Here is a 24,543-nt window from a genome sequence, read left to right on the forward strand (position 1 = left end):
TCTCATGGTATGCACCAGCAATTTGTGTAGTTTGTAAACTTGCTAATTAATCCATTAATGTATATCACGAACAACAGGTCTCAGCGCAGATCCCTGTGGAGCTCCCACTAGTCGCAGACCTCTAAGCAGAATAACAGCCTTCCACCACAACCCTGTTTTCTATGAGTATGTCACCTCTGAATCCAAATGACCAAGTCACCATGGATCCCATGCATCTTAATCTTCGGGATCATGCTAACAAAGGGGGCAAAAATAGTTTCACAGACTTCAAGTTGATAGCTATATTGTCTGGCTAAAGAATTGAGTTTTTAAGTTTAGTTTAGATACAGCAGGCTTCTGACCCGAAACAACACATTCCTTTTCTCCAGAAATTCTGCCAGATCTGCTGTTACCAGCATTTTGTGTCTATGGAAAATAAGCCATTCGACCCACCGGGTCCTCGCCGACCATCGATCATGCATTTAACTCATTACATTAACGCATTGTATGTTATCTCATTTTCGCATCCACTCCCGACACACGCAATTTAAAGTGGCCAATTAATCTACAAACCTGTGCATCTTTGGGATGTGGGAGGAGCTGGAGCACCGAGATGAAACCCATGCAGTCAAGAGAGAATGTGCAAACTCCACACAGACAGCAGCATCCGAGGTCAGGATTGTACATTGGTCTCTGGCAATGTGAGAGCAGCTCTACCCGCTGCCACTGTACCGCCCCAAGGCTTTGAAACCCTTAAACTTTTAAAAATAATTATGACTGCCTAGCCTTGAATAGGTTGAGGTAAGCTTGCCAGTTGTGTTCAATGCTACACCTTCCCTCCCTATGGGCAGCAATCAAATGGCTCATAAACTTTCTTGCTGCAGTTCTGTCTGGCTCCACAATCAATCTTAAAACTGTCTCAGCTGCCTCACTGCCGTCTTAAACTTTTCCATTGCGTCCACATTATTCTGATTTTGAAAAGTATAACAGTTCCTACATTGCTGTTAGGGGAACCCCTGGAATGTGTGACCTTTAAGTACTCTGGAATCATCTTTAAACCATGTACTGCAGCAAGATCGCAGTTCAGCCCAGAAACCGGGGCTGAATGGCCTACTCCTAAGGCTGCTCAGCCCTTCAAATAAAATTATTTAAATGAAAACTGTTAAATCAAAAAACTGCTGATGCTGGAGATCTGTAAAGAAAACCCTCACAAAAGGTTGCACTCTGTAGGTCAGGCAGCATCTGTGGAATAAAGGAAAGTTAACGTGTCAAAGATATCACCGCATTTCTGAAAGGTAGTTGACCTGAAATGTTATGTTTCTTTCCAGGTGATACCTCACCTGCTGAGTGTTTCTAGCATTTTGTGTCTCGGTACCGAATTCCTACTTCCTACCCATATATCGCTTTCCTTAAGAAATATATCTTGAATATATTTAATGATGTGACCTCAACTGTCTTCTGAAGTAGAGAATTCCGCAGGCTCACAATTCTTTGGGTGAATAAATCTCTCATTACTTCAGTCCTAAATAGCCAACTCCCATATCCTTGGGTTGTCCCCTATTTCTGCCCCTCAGATACATCCTAGTCAGTCTGATCCTGTCAGGAATTTCATTGAGGTCCCTTGTTCCATCTTTTAAACAGGATATACAATAAATGATGTCCGACCTAGTTGCACCCTATATACTATGAATGGAGGAGAACCACACTGCAACCACTATCCGACAGCTACTTGAAATACAGATATTTTTTGCCACATTTCCCATGTAATAACGACCACATTATAAATCTGCAATAATGGGGGAAAATACTTTTGTGCTAAATAGACATTTTAAAATGGCCTCAATTCAAACTTGTAGAATTGAAATCCCAATTTGACTGGTTGTATACTTAAATCACCTTTTCTATCAATAATATAAAGATTCAGTAAAATATCAGGAAAAGTTGAAATTTATCTCTGATCACCAAAACAATCAATCAAATACGTGCTCACATATGTCAAATAATCCAGTTAACCTCTGTTACATCCTTTTCTTAATATGACATTGCAATATTTGTTTTTTTCAAAGCCCACAAAGGTTTGGCATTTGGGTTTGCCAGGTACTGATCCCCAAGAGGATTCCTTTAAACCTACTTGGTTACATCTTCTGCGCTCACATGGTTAGCTGTGTCCCATGATAATTATGTGGGTGCATTTTTCATGCTTCCTCAAAATTCACTTTCATTTACTCAAATGTATTATACTACTGTACTGCAAAACACCTTAATAAAAGTGAATTGAGAATGGTGGAATATTAATTAGAACAGCATCCAACAATCTGGAAAATCTGCCAATCCGGCAGCACCAAAGTCCCAAGTGTGCAAGGTTAACAGTGCTTTACCCGAGACATTATTTCAAGAGAGTTAGATTTAGCACTTGGGGCTAAAGGAATCAAGGGATATGGGGAAAAAGCAGGAACGGGGTACTGATTTTAGATAATCAGCCATAATCATGTTGAATCGTGGTGCTAGCTCAACAGGCCGAATGGCCTACTCCTGCACCTATTTTTCTATATTTACCATATTTAATTTTCCAGGCTTGCGTTGGGAAACAAATTACTCTCAAATCCTCACTCAAAAACTGGGGTCAAGTAGTACAGTGAAATAACTTGATTTTATTAAGCAACTTTCAATTAAATAATTTAATAAAATTCCCTTGTTAGATCAGTATTGTGACAGCAAAATTCATTTAACTGGGAAATATTTAACAGTTCTAATAAGACAGAACTATAACACAATATTTTAAAGCAATTATATGTACTCAGGTAAACACTCAAATAAATTGGAATTTGCACAACATATTATGAATTAAAAACATAATCAGAACTAAAATACGCAAATCATTGCCTAGACCAATGCCCTTCTTTAAAACTAGAAAAACCAATGCTGAAAAGTCTTCCCATAAAGTGCAGTAATAATTAAAATAATTTAGTATGACAAGTTACAGGAATGCAATGGAAAGCCGAGTTAACTTTTAGAATTGTATAAAATGTAGAAAACTGTATTAATGAGAAATTAAAGTGCAAACAAAAGATAATGCTAATCAGGATTTTCATTTTAACTTACTTCATTATCTCGAGCTACAGAATTCGCTACTGGAGCTAAAATGTCTTTAATTTTATGGACTAATAATAATCAAGCAGTTTAACAGAATTTATCTAATGTTTGGTTTATAAAAGATTGATGTAACAAATTCTATTAAACTGTTGCTCACAGCACACTGTGTCCAACTGAGAAATTGTGGACCATGTGTTAAGAAATGAAAAATGAAACAAGCATGTTTGAGTATTATTTCAATTGAGATATAAAAATATGTAGTTGAACTACATTATCCAAGTGACACATATTTTAAGAATGCCTTTAAACAAAAATTGTTTAGGGAGAAAATTCAACTAATGACAATAGAGTTAAGAATAATTCATACTCCAAAGACGGAGGGAAACACATTGCTAATAAGCTAGTTAAAAATGCTGTTATTTTAAATATACAAAAACTTAAAAATTGAGGTTGCTCGATATAAAATTAACAAGAAACCTCAGAAATTGTGTTTTGCTGTTAATTTTTTTTTTTAAAGTGAATGGTATTTAAATTACAATGTAGTTGATCACAAATGTCACTTTCATTTTTAAATTAGAAATACTTTAGTTTGCTCGTGTTCAGAAAACAGTGTTCTGCTCCTATCCATGAACACTCGGTGCTGTGCATGCAAAATGTAATTGACGGAGATCACATCTGAAGCCGACAGAATTAAAATACCAAATGAGACAATTACAGAATAGATCTTAAAGTTAATCGTATTTGGAAACTAAACCAGTAGATAATAGGCAGTCACCCAAATAAAGTAACCATGTGATAAAAATGAAAATTAATTTTGATTAACAAACACACTTAGTTCTGCTTTGGCTTATCTTTTAAATACTGTGCATAATCCTATAAATATAATATTTTGTTTAAAACAAACGGTCCAAGGAACAATTAATTAATTCTTAGTTTACAATTCAGCACCAAAAAAGTTCATTACTTTTACCAGAAAATAGACACAACAGCATTATGTTTATGGAATTACAAGGTCACATTTTAATTCCTGAATCTTACATAGCCTCATTAATATCAACATGTGTACAGTGTAAAATAACAGTTACAGTGGTGGTTATTCATCCATACAAAATAAACTTCTGTCTTATGGAAAAATTATACTTTGTATCTATATGACAGATAGGCCACTCCTTCCAAAGAATGTTTACGTTGAGCTACAAAACTTCCAAAAATATCAAGGGACGTGGATGACTTCCAAAAAAAAGCTCTTGTTTTAAAAAAAGGTTTGATTTCAGTTTGTAATGTCCTCAGGCTTATCTCAGATTGCCAGTTGGCTGATTTGGCTACAGCTGGTTTAACAACCCGCGTTAACCACTGCGTTAAAAACGATCAAAACAGTATACTGTGCAATAAAAACATCTGGAACTGAGCAAGCCTTTTATTGTGCTTGAATCTTAATTAATATTTCACCAAGAAATTGTGACTAACAGGGCAAAGGCAGACTAGTTAAATTCATGTTTTGGTGCAGCTTTCTAGGAAGCTCCCAGCATTATGGTCAGTTTTCTGTAAAAATTAGTGTTCCCCAGAGGTAACTCCATTATTATCAATTACAATGAAAAGTTATTCTGCAATACAATAGCCAAAAATATACATAAAAATCATATGGGATAAAATTTTCTCTCTTTAGTAGTATGTTCGGGCTGGGAACATCGCAAACCAAAAATTCCACAATATATAATCTGCAAATGATCTAACAGTAGCTTTTCTCATAACCCTTTTTGCTGCAACCACCAGCATCAGCTATTACCATACAGGCTGGCAAAACTGTCTGTCACACAGTATCTAACTGAGGTACGTACTCTTGTGCTTTTCCAACCATTCACCATTTTGATTTGAAGTTGCTGAACAGGCCCAGTGGATGTACCAAGATCCAATGAATATGACAGCAATTCATCATTATGGTCCCAATAGTAGCTTTAGATCCTTCTACGTAGAAATATATTGGCAGGTTTCCTCTCTTCACACAATATAAACATGGAATTGGAGGCAAACAAGGAAAAGTAGAGGATATACATGTGGAATTGCACTTAATTCATTTCAGAATGTGAAGGCTTCCAAATGATACTCTGTGCATATTCCAGTTTTGGTTTCCTGGTGAAGACCAAAACAATTTGGTGGAACTTTTGCTGCCTTGTTCAAGCTTTCCCTAACCCACCCCAAATCAGTCTCTTCCCCATTTGGGATACTGTCAATCAACTCCCAATTACTAACTGCTAGTCCTACCAGCCTTATTGGCTAGTTTGCCTTTCCAACTTTATTCCAGAGAGATCCAGTTCTTCATTTGCATACTGTTGCCATGTAGAACTCAAACCCTCTGGTTGAAGCACACTGTTTGCTACTCCTTATTTGCATCTCCTGTTTTCACAGTAAAGAAGCCTTTCCTGATTAAGACCCGATGCTCATGGAACAGTTGCACCATTGTATCAGATCCCAAAGTAAGTCAATGCATCGATTATGAGCCGAGTCTAGGTCGTTTTCTCGGTGATGCTTCTTCTTCCTCCTCTTCTTCCTCGTCATCAGGATAATCTACAAGTCCCACAAGACCTCCCTGAAGTAATTCAGAAAAGAAAACACTATTTTTAGAGAAAAGTACGGACCAACAACTAAAAGGAAATGATTTGCACCTAATCTAAGTAACAAGAAGTAATACCCCGAGTACTTTTAGAAAAATGTGAGTAAGAATAGTGAGCCAATGAAATGGTATCATGGTCAAAACACAGCTTGAATTGCATGACAGTTTATTTTTACCTCATTCACAATTACATAAATAAATCTACTATTTTTAATATGACTTGCAAAGGCAGAAGAAAACTATGCCAGTATAGTGGAGACTTTATTTAAATTTCTTTTAAAAACTCAAATCAATGTATTTCCCTAATCTGAAGTAAGATAATTTCACTTTCCAAAGCCTAGAAGTCAAATTACAAAAAAATATGCTCTTAGAATTAACAAGTTTGGTAATTGATTTACAAGGTAGATTTTCAGCACATTGAAGAGTATCCAAACCTTTGTTGTCACTGCAGTAGTTGGACTGGTATGCTTTGACGAAGAACTAGTAGAAGTGGCTGGAGTGGTCTGAGCTGCTGATGATTTACCATTGGTGCCATTGGTTCCATTTGCTGTACTGGATGGACAAGTGTGTGAAAATGTAAACTTAAAGCTGGGACTTGATGATCGCTTTGGAAGGTTTTCCTTGTCTTCACTTTCTTTAGCTAGGGAAGAAATATCAATGAGCTTGGACAGAACCAATTTCTGGGAGTTAAACAATTTGCCAAGATTCTGGCTCTTTTCAACAAGAATATAAAATCAATATATTAGTGCTTTGGACTAGTTTACAGAGGATAAATGAAAGGGGAAAAAAAAAAAAAGAAAAAAAAAAAATCACACCATAAGAATACAGACTATTGAAATAAGCAGTAGTTTTCTGCTTGGGTTTGGTGATGCATTTTGGGAGAAAGGATAGGATAAAGCAATGGAATTATGCATTCATATTGAAGACCATAAGCAGGATGAAAATTTAGTTGAACACCCATTTAGCACTTTATAATTCAATATTATTACTTGGGCTAGAAATTACCCTGTGACAGCATGCAAGTCAAGGTGTGTAGAGATACAGCACGGAAACAGGCCCTTCGACCCAACGTCCACGCCGGTCATCAATCACCTGTACACTGGTCCTATGTTATCCCAGTTTTGCAACCTACACACTAGGGGCGTTTACAGAAGCCAATTAACCCACAAACCTGCATATCTTTGGAATGCTGGAGGAAACGGGAGCACCCGGAGAAAAATCAACATGGTCACAGGGAGAACGTGCAAACTCCACACAGATAGCATCAAAGGTCAGGATCGAACCCGGATCTATAGCGCTGTGAAGCAGCAGCTCTACCACTGCCACGACTGCACTGCATTTTTAAGATCACGTACATTTTTCTATTGGCACAAATACCCAATGTAACTGAGTGGACTCTGCAACCCATATTCACCCTGAAGTATGTTGATATCACAGATACATTCACTGGCTGAGACCATCCGAGAACCAATTAGCAAGTGCTTGAAGATAGACACAAAGTGCTGGAGTAACTCAGCAGATCAGGCAACACCTCTGGAGAAAAGGAATAGGTGACTTTTCGGGTCAGAACACCTGAGGAAGTGTTCCGACCCGAAACGCCACGTATTCCTTTTCTCCAGACATGCTGCCTGACCCGCTGAGTTACTCCAGCACTTTGTGTCTATCTTCGTATAAACCAGCATCTGCAGTTCCTTCCTACACATAGCAAGTGCTTGAGTAGTTACGGGGCTTCATGTGATGAAATTGGATGATGTATGCAGTCTAGAATTTCCACCCATGAAAATATTCTGGAAAAACTTTGTCTGATGGCCAAGTCCAGTTCCTAGTCAATTTCTTTCCAAATCTAGTTAAACACAAATGATTAATAAATTGAACTATCAATGTAATTATTGAAAATTATTATTAGTAATATGCCTTTAACTACATTTTGGAGAAAAATAAATGACTAGTAGTGGGACTTTGCCTAAAGGCAAAGAATTTCCAGAATATTTTCATGGGTAGAATTTATAGAAAGCCCACATGATCCAGTCATATCACACAAGGCCACATCTCCACTCAGGGCCTTGCTATTTGGCTCCAGCTTTATCTCAATCAATTGGCACAATTTATGCATTAAGGCATAAAACCCTAAACAGAAAATTGATTAATCGATGAATAATAAAATCAAATCAAAATCTAATAAAATCTAAGGAAGAGGTTTCTGAAGTTATCAGAAATACTCGCATGCCTGATGACAGGGAGCATTTTAAACTCAAAAGTAAACAAATAAATTGATAAGTAAAACAAGATAGAATATGAGACTCCACTGCTAGACAACAAAATCTGACTGCCAACAGCTTTCACAGGTAGATAAAAAGCTGAATCCCTGCAGGATCACAGTAATCCATATTGGAGAATAAAGACATGGTAGAGGATTAAATTTCATGTTTGTCTTCACAAGAGACACAGAAAACTTGATAAATACATTAGACGGGCAAAGATCCAGCAAGAATATGGAATGAAAGAACTAAGTACGAGTCAAAAAGTAATACTAAACAAGTTGCGCTTGGAACACCATCTACAACCCAGACATTTGAAAAAAGTGGCTTAATAGATTGTCAATGCCCTGGGTTCTATAGATTTTGGAATTATTCTTGTGGATTGGAGGGTGACAAATAAGACTCCACTATTTTAAGAAAGGGGAAAGAGTAAACAGGGAATTACCGAAACTGTTACTCCTAACGTTAGAGGTGGGGAAAATATTGGAATCTATAATTGTATTAACAGAACCCTTTGAAGAGATCAATGGAATTAAGCAGTCAATGTAAGAAAATCATCTTCGACTAATCTGCTAGAATAATAAAAGGATAACCAGCCGATGTGATGTATTTGGATTTCTGGAAGATTTTGGACACGTTCCCAGAACACTGGGGTTTAATGCAAGCACTGATAAGAGTTGAGAATTGGTTATTAGAAAAACAGATCCTTTTCAGAATGTCAGACTATTATTAGCAATGTTGCAAAATTTTGAGATTTTAAAAATCAAGTCTTTAATTTATCCCATCAGATAAAGCATAAAAAGAAGTTTAATTTGACACCTAATTCACTTTCATATCTTCAGTATTTAAAAAGTTATGGCCATTTTCATACTCGGAAATTAGCATCTTGTTCCCTATTGCTTTTTCATTGACTTAACACAAAAGCTGTGATCGAGAACAGTCAAAAGCCCATAACGTTCTTAAAAATTAAGAGAACTGAAAGAAATGTTCAGTTATTATAGATTGAAGCATTCTGAAACAAATATGAAACAATCGTACTTAGATGACTTGAAATTAAAGCATATAATTAGTTAGTTACCTAATTGTAGCTAATTACAAAATTCAATTACTAGATCTAAACATCTATCCATTTCTTAAGAACAGGTTGACATTTTTAAATAGCTTAAGTGTCCAAATAACATTCACACAAGAATTCACAATATAACATAATTTTTAAATCTCATTGTCATGGGTTTATAGGCCAAATGGAAGGAATTTAATGTTTAATACCTGTAAATTAATGGCCATTTAAATCAGCTTGCGAATAGGTTTTTCTGGAACTCGACCATTTGGAACGTTGCGGTGATTTTAGTCCCCCATATCGGCAGCAAAAACACTGCCGGTTCTTCGGGGGAAAAAATCACCACTTCGCAACTTAAAATGTGAATTAAATGCATCTTAAGAAACGCTTTTATCCATATAAATAAACAACTTTCACTTCTGGTGGCGACGCGAGCAGGTGGCTGCTTAATTACGAGCTCCCGATAGCAAGTTTAAAACTAGCCTCCCTCAATTCACTAATTGCCACATAATTCACAGTTTTCTGTTTTGGAATGAGTGGGGGAGCGACAACTAGAAGTTAAAAGAAACGTGACGGACGAGAAAGAAATAATTCACCGGAGATGGACAAAGCTCAAAGCTCAAAAGATGACTCTGCAGAAACCGTGCGCTCAATGCTCCACAATATCAGTAAGGAAATACATGACTTCAGGACTGAATATAAAGTGGACTTACATAAATTTAAAGAAGAAATCAAAGAAGACATGAAAACCGAACTCAAGAGTACTGAAGCAAGAAATTTATCATAAACTTTCTGCAAACTCCAAACAAATCCACGCCCATGAAACTAGACCAAATAAAGCTGAAGCACGAATCGAAGAGGCTGAGACAATTAACATGGCTGTGAAAAATGTGCTGTTTAAATCTATTAAAAACAGAAAGCCATGCAAGAAAAACTGACTGATTTGGAAGGACGGTCTAGACTAAATAACATTCGCATTTACGGCTGAAGAGAAAGAAGGCAAATCTATGTCTGAATTTGTGGAGCAACGTTTAAAAACTGAACTCGTAATAACGGACACCAACGTACGGATCCAGCACACGCACAGATCATGGCTCGCAAACCGGAAGATAATTCACCACCTAGGTCTATAGTGGTAAATTTCCTGGAGTTTAACACCAAAGAAATGGTATTCAAAAAGGCCTGGGGAAAGAAGATAATAATTGACGGGCGACCTCTATCATTTGACCACGACTATGCAACGGAGGTTGTCCAGAAGCGCAAGGCATATAAGGGAATAAAGAGGGCCCTGAAGGAGAGAGGTGTCCGCTTCCAGACCCCGCTGGACAAGATGAGTATTCACTGGGACTCAGGAACATGCACATATCATAGTGCACAAGATGCAGCGCAGGAGTTGAGGAGAGGCTACTCCGTGGAGACACCAGATTACAGCGCTGAGGAGCTGGCGGACCCAGAGATGGAGCGTCTTCTCCAGGCTTTGACATGGCAGAGAGTTGGGAAAGAGGAGCGAAGATGAGTGAGACAGCAAGAGAGCGACTACAGGAGCCTGAGCAGACCCCATCCAACTAGCTTTTATTGTGTCACAAATTCTTTTGGACTAAAAAATAAGTGCTATTGGATGACGTTGGACGATACTAGGATGCGTGAAATGGAGTGTTTCACCTCTAGTGAGGGGCCCTCTGGGAGGAGGCTTTCCCCTATACCTGCCAACGGGGACTCGGGGTGGAAAGGGATCACCCTTACTTGGAAGTCAACTGTTTTTTCTTTTTTTATTTGGCACATGTTGTCCAGATGTTCAGACCTGCAGTTTCAAGTTATCTGGAGATTTATGAATGCAAGACAGGAGTAGGTAAATTAAATGTCACGTAATACTATCAAATTGGTGTCACTCAATGTAAATGGGATGAATAATCCAGTTAAAAGGAGCAAGGTCCTGGCTAAACTGAAAAAAGAAAAGGCCCAGGTACTATTTTTACAAGAAACCCACCTGCCTCAACAAGAACATGAGAAACTAAAACGCTTTGGCTTTAGAAATGCATTCTATAGTTCCTATAAAACTAGCTAAAAGAGGGGAGTGGCTATCCTTATTACAAATGCAGTCCAATTTGAATGCCATAAAGAAGTCAAGGACAAAGAGGGAAGGTATGTATTAGTTAAAGGAAAGTTGGAAAACAAAGTTGTGACACTGATCAATGTATATGCCCCCCCCCCAGAAAGTACCAAATGTTTTTTCAAAACTCTTATGTTTGACATTATTGCTTTAGAGACTGAAGGTATTTTGATATGTGGAGGGGACTTCAATGTGGTCATGAATCATAATTTGGATACAACAAGCCTAAAAAAAACCCAAGATGCATCTGACCAAGTTCATTAACACATCAGTACAGGAAATGGGCCTAATTGATGTTTCAGAGAACTTCACCCTTTAGAAAGGGACTACACACACTATTCAGTACCTCACTCAGTCTACTCCAGGATTGACTACTTTTTAATGAATATGGGTGAAAGTCACAGGATCACAGAGTGTAAAATCGGGGTGGCAGATGTATCTGATCACAGTGCAATCAGCTTGACAGTACACCTGAATAGTAGAAAAATAAATACTGTTTGGAGGCTCAATGTGGGCATTTTGAATAATAAGGCAAATGTGGAACAAATAAGGGAAGAGATAAAAAGGTACATAGAAGAGAATGATAACGGGGATGTGGATCCTGTAATACTGTGGGATGCTATGAAGGCAGTTATACGTGGAAAGCTGATCGCCCTGACATCATCACAAAAAAAGGCCCGGCTAGCTACGTATGAACATAAAGTAGAAAAACTGAAAGAATTGGAGAAAAAACATAAAAACATACAGGATCAGTTGGTACTAAAACAGATTAAGGAAAAAAGGGGGGAGATAGATGAGATCCTCAGGGGAGATATGGAAAAAAGGGCAAGATTCGTAAAGCAGACCTATTATGAAGCAGATCCAAAAGCAACTAGACTCCTGGCCAGACGCCTGCATAAACAGCAGGCCTCTAATATAATTCATAAAATAAGAGATCCTAAAACCAATCAATTATCACATGAGCCAGGTGAGATAGAAAGAATATTTGAAGAATACTACAAGAAACTCTATTCTAAACCACCATCAGCTGACGAAAGGACAACGAGAAGTTTTCTTAGCTCACTTGATCTGCCATCCATTGGTGACACACAAAGTAATACCATTACGTCACAATTTACGGTTAAGGAGCTGGAAGCTGGAATCAGTAGACTCAAGGCTAGTAAATCACCAGGCAACGATGGGTTTCCACCAGAATGGTACAAGGCCTTTAAGAAAGAGCTAACACCTCTGCTCCTGTCTTGCTTTAACTGGACCCTTAAAGAGGGCAGGGCTCCCCCATCATGGAAGGAAGCAATTATTACCATTTTACCCAAGGAAGGCAAAGACAAAGAGCAATGTAAAAATTTCAGGCCAATCTCAATTTTAAATGTAGACTACAAACTATTTACCTCAATTATTTGCAAAAGACTCAAGACTTTTGTACCAGATCTGATTAATGAAGACCAAACTGGATTTATTCGGGGGCGTCAAACACAGGATAATATTAGAAGAACCCTCCACATTGTGGATAATGCTCAAAAAAAGGATACAAATATGGTCCTGGTCAGTTTAGATGCAGAAAAAGCCTTTGATAATGTTAGTTGGGTATTCTTACATGAAGTACTGAGGAGATTTAGTTTCAATGAAGATGCAATTCGGTGTATTAAAACAATATATCAGGAGCCTACAGCTAGGATTAATGTAAATGGAAACATATCAAAAAGGATCCAGTTAGAGAGGGGCACAAGGCAAGGATGCTGTCTTTCTCCTACTCTTTTCATTTTGTATATTGAACCCTTAGCACAAGCAATAAGGCAGAGAGAAGACCTGCAGGGGGTCAAAATAGGGGGGAAAGAACATATAATTGGTCTTTTCGCTGATTATATCATTATTTTTCTTGAACGACCAGAAATATGTCTCCCAAATCTAATTAACCTATTTGATACTACTCAGGGTATAAATTGAATATAACAAAAACACAAATTCTTTCATTCAATCATTCTCCATCCCAACAAATCAGAGATGCATATAATCTGAAATGGAACTCTAAAATGATGCAGTATCTTGGTGTAACTGTAACCAAAACACTTTCCAACTTGTTTGAAACTAATTATAACAAAATTGAAGAAAACATCAAAAAGGATGTTGAAAGATGGCCGACCCTTCCTCTAGACTTCAGTGCCAGAATACAAATGGTAAAAATGAATATCCTACCTAAACTACTATATTTATTCCAATCTCTCCCAATTAATGTCCCCCGAGATAAATTCATAGCCTGGGATAAAATGATCTCTAGATTCATTTGGAATAGCAAAAAACCAAGAATAAAACTAACAACACTTCAACTGCCGAAAAGCAAGGGTGGAATGGCTTTACCAAATCTGAGGAAATACTTTTATGCAGCTCAACTCAGACCTCTGGCTTGTTGGTGTAGACCTGATTATGAATCGCGATGGAAAGAAATGGAAAGGGAGATACAGGGTTACCAGACCCAGATTTTGGTGGGAGACAAATATCTGAGAGGGGCTTTGAGACATGCTATGGATCCAATAGTAGCATTTACGTTAGAAATATGGAATGTTATAGTGGAAAAATACAAATTAAAAAGAGGGGTTCACACATTGAAGTGGTTTGCATATGACTCAAAGTTTAAGCCAGGGGTGTATGATTCAAAATTCAAAGAATGGGCACAAAAAGGCATAACGGCAATGTATACAGTTTCAGAAAATGGCGAGTTTATGAGCTTCCAAGATTTAAAGTCAAAGTATGGTCTCGAAAACAAAGATTTTTTTAGATACTTGCAATTAAGAGATTACTTTACAAAAGAGATAAGGCCAGAACTAGATGAAACTTCAAATAATGTGATCAAGGTGATTGTGGATGCATACAAACAGAAGGGGTCTCGGGTCATCTCTGCTTTCTACCAAGCTCTGGTGGGAAGCGGGGGAGAATCAACGCTCTACATAAAAACAAAATGGGAAGCAGAATTAAAGATTCAAATAACAGAAGAAGAATGGTATCAAATGTGTGAAACACAATGTTCATCCACAAGCTCACTAGTATGGAGAGAATTTTGCTGGAAGAATCTATCTCGCTTTTTTATAACACCCAAAATAAAAAGCAGACAACTTGCTGTCCAACAACACTGTTGGAGGCTGTGTGGAGTATGGAGGCAGACCACTCGCATATTTTCTGGAACTGTGTAAAGATAAGGTCATACTGGGAAAACGATAATGCAGCTGTAAATAATATCTTGGGTTATAAAATCCCAAATACCTGCCCTGTGATGTATCTGGTGCGTATTAAAGATAGTGTAAAAATACAAGATACATATTTGATTAAAGTTTTGCTTGCAGCAAGTAAGAAGGTCTTTACCAGGCAGTGGCTTAATGAAAAAAGTCCAAAACAGGAACAGTCGTTAGAAATTGTGCGATACATCTTTAATATGGAGAAATTGACATATTCCTTGAGAGTCAAGGAGAATTAATTTGAGAAGATCTGGGAAAAATGGACTGTTTATTTGAGCCATGACACCAATTAGATAAATGCCGAGCTAGATATGGGAAGATTGCGTTATATAGAACTAGATGGTATGTTTGTATGAATGTTGAATTATCTCCAGATAACTAATCAATGTAATGTTTTTTCTTTTTTTAATTTGGTAAGTGAACCACACGGTCTTCCAATTTTTTTATTTATTTACTTATTTTTTTCCCCCCCCGATCTACTTATTTTTTTATTTTGATTGCTGTTTTTCTTACTTTGTTTTATTTATGGTGATGGTGTTGCACTGTTTTGTCTATATCTCTTAAAAATCAATAAAAATTTAAGTGAAAAAAAAAAAATAAATAAACAACTTTCTTTTACCTGTCCCCTACGTAAAATCAGTTCCCGTTGTTGGCTTCAGAAGCTGATTTTAAAATCACTCCAGCGATTAACTTGTCGGGCGAATTATTTTTTAAAACACACAGAACGGCCGTTGGAACGATTCTTTAGCAAAATCTTGCACTCCAACAAAATATAATCAAGGACCAGGACGGAAAAAAAAAACGCGTTTTAACCCCCCCCCCAAACGCGGCAAAATCGCGCACACAGCCAGTGGCAGAATTGCAGTGCGGCTGCTGTATTGTAACATACCTATTATTATGAGTGGGCCTTTGCTCTTTGCAATCTGTGTCAATTATGTAATGATTCTGAACTGTTTGGGGTAGTGTGGGTACACTGAAGGGTGTAAAGTGGCTTTAAAAGTTATGGACATATCTTTAACAGTTATGGACATCCAGTGAGTGGGTGATAACTAAGGAAATCAAATAGAATGTGGAAACATGCAGCTTTATCAACTCTGATGCACAAAGCAGAAAAGGATAGGATTTATTAAATGATGAGCAAATAGGTAATGTTGATATTTAAAAGGAACCATTACATTTAGGAGTAATGAAGCCTTATTGTAAATACACACAACTTGGAAACCAGATCTGCAGTATTGTGTGCAGTTTTGCTTTCTTTACTCAAGAGAAGACATGTTTACTGTAGAGGGATTTCAGCAAAGATTCACAAAACTGGTTCCAGAGATGACATGCTAATTATATGAGGAGAAATCAACTATATGAAGCACGTGTTCTCTAGAGTTTAGAAGAATGAGAGGAGATCTCCTTGAAATTTACAAAATTCTGACTGATTTGAACAGGTTAGATGCAGGGAAGACACTTCCTCTTGCCGAGGACCAGGGGCATAGTTTCAGTACAAGGGATATGCCACTAGGACCGAGAATGAAGAGAAATTTCCTCATTCAAGGTGGTGCTGCATCTTTGGAATTCTCTCACTTGGAAGGAAATAGAGGCTCAGTCGTTGGGTTCATTTCAAAGAAACCAGTAGACATGTACACATTCGGGGATTTGATGGATAAGGGAATAGTACTAGAAATTGGCACTGAGATAGCATATCAGCCATGATCTTGATGAAAGGCTGAACAGACGGGAAGAGTCAGATAACCTACTCCACTCCTCTTTCTTATATTCTTAACTTCCTCATTCTCACGGCAGTCCCAATCCTATCCTCTTATAAACATAACATAAACGTTATTGCTAGGAGACCCAAGCATACTGCTTACTGCCACAGGAAAATCCTGTTCATTAAAATAAAAATGTACTGTCAGAAGGCTAAAAGTTATTGTACCCTTTTTCGTCTCCAGAAATTTTCCATAACTGTCAGGATAGTCATCGTCAGGTTTTGATTTCTCAACATGGGGTACAAGAGCTTCTCCTTCTTCCTCTTCCTCATTAAACCACATCTCTTCATCATCATCCAAAGCTCGTGCATCTCTCCGGTAACGATTATTACGCAATATGGATGGCACACTTGAATTAAAAATCACACAATACAAACAATGAATTAACAAGTTCTGCAAAACCCCCCATAACATCAGTGTAATGTTGAATTTCTCAGATTCCAATCTGCCTAAAGTTAGGTTCACAAATGGACATATCTGTAGATTGTTTACTTTACTTACTAACCAATGTAGTGTTTATTATTATAAGCTTTGCCTACTACCACACCATTTATATTATCACAACCTGACATGTGCTGCCAGTCAGTGCTACTGCACAGTAGAAGTAATATGCTGTATGCATTACTCAATAAATACTGTTGTACCAGATCAGTGAGTATGTTTGATTCATTCAAGGTCAACCGACTCCCCATTTAACTATATATTTTTTAAATTTATTTCCAGTGTTTTATTTTCACCCGTTTTGTCCCTCTTCTCGTGTTGCTAATGGCCAGTTCATTCCGTAAACCCGACCCTCTGATTTTTGACACAGATGTCGCTGAATGTTGGCGGATTTTTGAGCGCAATTTCAACCATTGCATCCATGCTGCTCATCCGAACGTTCCACCAGAACACCGTGCCTCTATACTTCTCAACGTCGCTGGCCCAGAAGCTATCAAACGAGCAGAGCATTCGACTTTGCTCCCACAGTTCTGGATCACAACAATCAGATCATGGTATCTGCTGAAACTATTGATGATCCCGACGTTCTGCTCGCTAAATTCAGACAGCTATGTGACCTTCGCGCCAACTCCATACTGGAACGTACTAAATTTTTTGCTCAAAACCAACAACAAGGTGTGCCTGTGGGAAATCACATCAGCGATCTGAAACATATTGCTGCACGCTGCCATTTTGCTAATCTGCGTGATGAACTCGTCTGTGACAGACTAGTGGATGGGATCCTCAGTGATAAAGTCCGTGATGAATTACTCCGTGATACTGAACTAACCCTGGCCAGAGCTGAGCATGCGTATCGTATTGCTGAGATCACAACATCTCACACTAAATCAATGGGGCCCGGACCGCATTCCTCATACCGTGTTGGAGCTACCAGGACCTCATATACCGCTTTATTTTAGATGTGTCTCACTTTCTATTCTTACAAGGAAAGATGTAGATTGGTTACTTTACTTACTAACCAATTTAGTGTTTTATTATTATAAGCTCCACCTAATATCGCAACCCGACATGTGCTGCCAGTTAGTGCTGCTGTACAGAAGTAACACCATGTAGTGTGTTGTATGCATTACTGACATGCAACAATTACTTGTTGGTATGTAAAATCTGGATTGACTTAATGCAATCTATTTTACCTATCTAGTTATTCCCATTGAAAACCTTTTTCCAGTTAGTTTTCAATTCAAATGCAAAGAACCCATTGAAAAATTCATGTGGCGCACATTTATTTCCAACAGAATCAAACTGCAGCTGACATTTTCTCATGCTTTTTGACCAATTATAACTGTCACCAACCCAAATTGCAGAACAATCAAATGAAAGTCACAAATTAACAGTTTTTGTTATAACCTTGGATTGTCTGTACTTGCATTGAAACTACATTTTCTCAATGTATTTAAAATATTTAATCTTCTAACACTTTTCTAGTTTAAACATTACGTCAGTATCGAGTTGATCTTTGGAGAAACAACAAACTGCGAATGATGGTTTATTAAAAAAAGACAAAGTGCTGGAGTAACTCAGCAGGTCAGGCAGCAGCCATGGAGAACATAAATAAGTGACCTTTTGGCTTAGTTTGCTTTAGTTTATTGTCACGTGTACTGAGTTACAGCAAAAAGCTTTTTTGTTGCGTGCTATTCAGTCAGCTGAAAGATAATACGTGATTACAATAAAGCCGCCCAGTATAGCAATGACATTTAGTGCAAGATAATATCCAGAAAAGTCAGATTAAAGAGAGTGCAAAGTTCTCCAATTGGGTAGATGGTAGGTTAGGACCTCTCTCTAGTTAGTGATAGGATGGTTCAGGTGCCTGATAACAGCTGGGAAGAAACTGCCCCTGTATCTAGAGATCTGTGTTTTCACACTTCAGTGCCTCATGCCTGATAAGAGAGGGGAGAAGAGGGAGTGTTGGGGACGTGGGGACGTGACTAGTCCTTGATTATGCTGTTAGCCTTGCTGAGTCAGCATGAAGTGTAGATGGAGTTGATGGAATAGAGATTGGTTTGTGTGATGGTCTGGGCTGCGACCATAATTCTCTGCAATTTCTTGCGATCTATACTTATCTCTTGCTTTTTGTCTTTTCATATCTGGCCTTTGTCCAACCACCTCCTGCATCCAGATTTATTCTGCCCCCATTGTTTTCTAGTTTTCTCTCCCCTCCACCCTCCATCCCACCACAATCAGTCTGAGGAATCCCGACCTGAAACAATCGTTTCAAGTGTTCCTGAAATGCTGCCTGGCCCGCTGAGTTACTTCAAAGTTTGTGTTTCTCGAGTTGACTTCTAGCCCATTGTCATTTGTACTTATTGTTACAGTACTTCACCCATTTCTCAGTTGAAATTTGTCTGAACTCCTTAAAAAAATTTACATGCCTGACCACACCATATGCGGCTCATTGTCATGATCAGAAGGCAAGCACCGCAAAGCACACAGCATTGTGTAAAAACAGAGATTATTTTTTAGGTTCAATGCACGTAGAAATCGATTAAAGTCAATTACCCGAGGAACAAGGCCTCCTTAGAAAACCATACCTTCCAATTTTATACCGTATATAATGTAAGAAATAGCAGCAGTAAACCAGTCAGCCTCTCCCGTCTGCCTGTAGTGCCACCTTCTGACACTAACCCCACATTTTCTTAACGTTAAAATATAGCAGTTTATCCTGAACATACTCAGTGGATTTTCCCCCACTGTTCTCTTGGGTAGTGACTTAAACATTATGCACTGGAATAGTACAAAATAGAAAAATGGTCGATAACTCAAAGCTACACCAAAGAAATAGGTTGAGAGATAAAGCTGGAACAGGTAGAGGGGAGAAAAAGGCCCATTAATTAATTTCATACCTGCTTAGTTTCTGATTTTGAAGTCTATCCCTCTCTTGTTCATATCTTAACTTCAGTCCCTTAAATGTTTGCACATATTCTATATGTTCAAGTGCTTTGTAGAAGTTGTCAACTATATGTGTTGTCAGTGACTTGATATCCTCCTGTGGTAAAAAATGTATAATAAAAGAACAGATCACACACTTCTCAGAACTGTAAAAAACGGTACCAGAAAATGTGTGCGCAAAATTTTAACCTCCCCCAAAAAAGTGTGAAAACATTTACTACATGCTATTACATAAAAGCACCTTACCACTCTGATAAATTCGAAAAGTTCAATTATTGCTGAATTGAGCAGATTATATCGGGTTCCATTATCCAAAAAGGCATTTATAACTGGCTCAAAGAGGTTTCCTTTAGTAATATAACGGTTATAGAATTCATCCTTCAGTCCAATGATTCTCCTCATAAAACGCAGTGCACCTATTTTCAGGGGGAGAAAATACTGATGTAAAATATTGAAAGGCTGCCTGTTAATTGAGGACAATTTCTGTGGTCAAATCCTATTAAACCACTTATCAACTCGTAATCAATTCATGGAACCAAAGTCAAAAGATCACAAATGAAAAAAGATGATGCTGGAAATCTAAAACAGAAAACGCGGGTAATATTCAGTGTCATACCACATGTGAGAAGAGCAACAAGATTTAATGTTTCGGGTTGTCTGACAAAGGCTCTTCAACCCGAAACATTAACTCAGTTTCTCTTCCTGTAAACGTTGCCTGGCCTGCTGAGCATTTCCAGCATTTTCTGCTTTTGTCCAAGAGAACACTTCATTCCTTTTGAGATTCATGTTCCACCCCACCTCTGCTGATTCTCCCCACTCTCCTTTGCAAAATTCACTTAAGCTTCAAAACCCAACACCAGCACCATTCTCCTGAACAACAACTTCTGCTTGATCCCATGAATAATAATAGCATTTGTATTGCCCTTTTCAAAACTAATGGAATCCCTCAAGACCACTACAATTGTTTGTCTCCACAGTCCATGAAAGCTTACGGCCATCCAATTACATTCACCTTTCCGCCAGGCATCCTCCTATCATGCCACACCTTCATTCTTGGAACTGCAATTCAAACTCACCAAGTTCTGCCATTATTTTATCCACTCTCTTCCACTGGTACATTTCAGATCATCTTCATCATAAACCTCCCTTGCAGTTCTAGTCAATCAGCTAATATATAGTCATTCTTAAAAGGAAACAGAGTTACGGAGTTGCTCTCTGACTTGCAGGGCTCCATTCTTACTGTTCTTCAGTATCTCCAATTCTGTGGCTACCTAGTATTACCTAGGTAGAGTGTTAGAGTGTTACCTAGATATAGTGTTACCTAGGAAAGTGCCACCTAAGTATTATGCATATTAATTTCTTGAAATTTTTGATTATTATTTATCTGTTAGTTCATTTACTGGCCTGTTAAGCTGCTGCAAGCACAAATTTCATTGTTCTGTCGCCAATATACATGACATTAAACACTCTTGACATCACATCCTGATGGACTCACCACCGGCAAGACTGAATGTATTCTGACTCCCACAATGACAAATGGCTTCAAGTTGGATATTAGCATAATTAATCAGCATCAGTGGCACAAACTTTAGTGCACCCTCTAGCCAAGTTACCTTCCTTAATTCTTCAATCTACAAAATTACAACGTGAAACTCATGCACTCAATTCTTCAGGATCCTTTTATCCTTGTTATTATGTAAAAATGATTCTCCCCCCCCCAAAAACAGAAACATAAAATAATCCAGAAATGAATGCACATGTATTCTTAGCTTTCTGGATCAATATTTATTTCTACTTTGACAACTAAAATACATCTGCATTTTGGAAGTTTTTAACACTTTACCTTGTTAAATCTATTATAGATGGAAGTGGGTGAATGGACATAACAGATTTCTCTTTGACTTCTTGTTTGTTATACCTGGGTTCAAGAACTTGGGAAAGTGGTAAAGGAATACCAGATGGAATTTAACTCAGACAAGTGGAAAGTGATACATTTTAGGAAGTTTATCAAGGGGAGGACAAACACAATTATGTCCTTGTGATTGTGTTTGGCAGGGCCCTAGGGAGTGTTGAAGAACAGAGATCGAGGAGACCAAGAGCTGGGATGTCACATTCCAGCTGTACAAACGTTGGTGAGACTGCACATGGAGTACTGTGTGCAGTTCTGGTCGTTCAGCTGTAGGATGGATATGATTAAGCAAGAGAGGGTGCAGGAAAGACCCACAAGGGTGTTGCCTGCATTGGAAGGTTTGAGTTAGGAGAGGCCAGATATACTGGGACTGTTTGTCCTGGAACATAGGAGGCTGGTTTATAAAATCATAAGGGGCATAGTCACATGGATGGTCACAGTCTTTTTTACCCCTTGGCTTGGAGACACTAAAATCAGAACACATAGGTTTAAAGGAGGAGGAGGAACAGATTACAGGGGACCCGAGGTGCAGCTTTTGCACACAGATGATGGTGCATATATGGAATGAACTCACGGGGAAGTGGTGGAGGCAGAAACAATAATAACATTTAAAAGACATGGGAAAGATTTAGTGATCTGTCCAAACACACCTTAGTTGTCATGATCATGAACAAATTGGGCTGAAGGACCTGTTTCAGTGCTATGTACTTCTTTGAACAACTCATTTTGTACAGTAAAAACAACGCAACACAATTTGCACACACCCAACACAGTTTTGACAATGAGATTTCCAATTTAAACATGAATAACCTTGTGAATGGTAATAACTGGGTTAGTCAAAAATGGCAATTAAACTTCCAGATTGATCAGCACAGTTCTACTTTAAAAATAAACATTTTATGTGTTCCTTTCCGTAAACTTAAAAACATCAAATAATTTTTTTTTAGCAATGCCAAAGATGGTCTCAAAATTGAATTATTTATTTACAGCTTTGGATTGAAAATGTATATCCCAATTGTTTTACTGCATAAAATGTTGCTGTTTGGATGGAAGTTCTGGTATGGGGATACAGTAACTTAGACTTTGTTACGATCCGGGTATGGAAGTGCATGGTTGGAGCGAATTGCATACCATACATCATCTTTGAAATCTGTTTGTGGATACACCACAGCCTTTAATGTACAACTCCTCCAACATTTCAAATCCTCATCTTAATTACTTGGTGCTATCAACCAATACTGTACACGTTAGTATAACCAGCTATTGAGTTCTAATTTAAAAAAAAAAATCTGTATAAATTGTTGAAGAACCAAAGCAAACGATAAATAATTACAAAGGATATTTGGTCATTAGTTTTACCTCACAAATATCAACTTACATAAGGCTAGAAAGGCATGTTTTGAATTCATCAGTACCAAAACCCTTCGCAGCAAATCTTTGTTCATGATATAGTTCTTGATATGATATGTGTGATGCTCTACACAGAAAGTGAGCAGCTCTAAAATCAAGGCCAACAGTTGCACCGTCTGGAAGTTATCTTAAAAAAAAAAGATAAGTTGAATTATGCATTGATATATCAACGTTTGCGATCATGCATTTGTGATCAACATTTTGAAAACCAAATGAAACAAAATGGCCATGAAAGTTAGCAATTCATCAAAATCCAGTTTACAGTACTGACAGATGTTCAAGTACATAGCTGGACAGTCAAACAAAAACAGCGTCTGACCATAATCTAAAATCACCACGTATGATTTAGCACCTTAAACAAAATAAAAGCATTGCAAATAAGCTTTCTGTTTACTCCTGATCTTGCTTTCAAGTTTGTTCTGTGACTGCGTGGGTTTACTGTGGGTGCTGTTATTTCCATTCACATCCCACAGATATATTGATAGGTGAATTGTCAACTGTTAATTACTCCTTACTGTAGCTTAATAACAAAAATAATGAATAGTAAAAAGATGGGTATGTGTGACAGAGAATAAGTTCTGTGAAAATAAGAACAGGGTGTATGGGATGAATGAGATTGATCCCTGGGAACCCCAGTATACATTTGACGAACTGAATGGTGTCCTTCTGTTCTAATTTAGGTGCAAGATGGAGAATTCGAGAAATATCTATTCACCCTTTCGCCAGAAGGGTGGGGGGGGGGGGGGGGGGGGGGGGGGGGGGGGGGGGAAGGGTTCCCCTGGGGAGTGCTGCTGAAACCACATTAATGCATCAAGAATTGCCCAGCTATAGCAAGAAGAGAAAGGTCAAGACAGCAAAGGGGATTTGGCAGTTAGGAGATTAAGTTCCTATGATTGCAGATGTGATTCTGAGATTCATTATTTGGATGAATTATAAAAGGACTGGATTCAGGAAAAATGTTCCCAATGTTGGGCGAGTCCAGAACCAGGGGCCACAGTCTTAGAATAAAGGGGAGGCCATTTAAGACTGAGGCGAGAAAAAACTTTTTCACCCAGAGTTGTGAATTTGTGTAATTCCCTGCCACAGAGGGCAGTGGAGGCCAAATCACTGGATTGATTTAAGAGAGTTAGATAGAGCTCTAGGGGCTAGTGGAATCAAGGGATATGGGGAGTAGGCAGGCACGGGTTATTGATTGGGGACGATCAGCCATGATCACATTGAATGGCGGTGCTGGCTCGAAGGGACAAATGGCCTCCTCCTGCACCTATTTTCTATGTTTCTATGATATGTCCCCTTCTTAATAACAGTGAAAGATTGCACTGACTGGCTGCAGAATATTCCAAGAGGAAGACAAACAAACAGACGTCCAAATCAGTAGGAAATCTCTGGATTATATCTGTTGCCACGCCAGTTGATACAAAAATGGCCATGGCAACGATGCAGTAATGTTAAAAGCAAATCAGTTTAAATTCAGAGGGGCAAAAATGATTGAAAATGAATTCTATTGGACAGTGTAAATCTTCAGATACAAAAGGTTAGTCAGCCAAGATTTGCTAGGGGATGGTCATGTCTGGCTAATGATTGAATTTACAAAGGGCATCAACGAGAGTGGTGCATTTGGGAGAATGAGTGAGAATAGAACTAAATGGATGGTTCACCTGAATAGTTGTAAGATATTCCATTGACATTGGTTTCCTGCTGTGCTGCACAATAAGGTGCCAACTGATCAGTACACACAC

At 38.1% G+C, this 24,543-nt stretch overlaps 1 protein-coding gene across 2 annotated transcripts in view; it reads right to left on the reverse strand.

Moving 5' to 3' along the window:
- Nucleotides 1-2,610: 2,610 nt before the first annotated feature.
- Nucleotides 2,611-24,543, reverse strand: part of LOC129699784 (serine/threonine-protein phosphatase 4 regulatory subunit 3-B) — a 63,967-nt gene continuing 42,034 nt past the window's right edge. For both annotated transcript variants that reach the window (XM_055639869.1, XM_055639868.1), the window contains 6 exons: nucleotides 22,773-22,931; nucleotides 19,732-19,901; nucleotides 19,440-19,582; nucleotides 16,266-16,447; nucleotides 6,118-6,323; nucleotides 2,611-5,659 (listed from right to left, as the gene is read on the reverse strand). In XM_055639869.1, the coding sequence (XP_055495844.1) occupies nucleotides 5,564-5,659; nucleotides 6,118-6,323; nucleotides 16,266-16,447; nucleotides 19,440-19,582; nucleotides 19,732-19,901; nucleotides 22,773-22,931 (956 nt within the window). In that variant the 3' untranslated portion in view covers nucleotides 2,611-5,563. The remainder of the gene's footprint in view (nucleotides 5,660-6,117; nucleotides 6,324-16,265; nucleotides 16,448-19,439; nucleotides 19,583-19,731; nucleotides 19,902-22,772; nucleotides 22,932-24,543) is intronic.

This window comes from Leucoraja erinacea, chromosome 8, assembly GCF_028641065.1.
Source record: "Leucoraja erinacea ecotype New England chromosome 8, Leri_hhj_1, whole genome shotgun sequence".
In the NCBI taxonomy this organism is placed as follows: Eukaryota; Metazoa; Chordata; class Chondrichthyes; order Rajiformes; family Rajidae; genus Leucoraja; species Leucoraja erinaceus.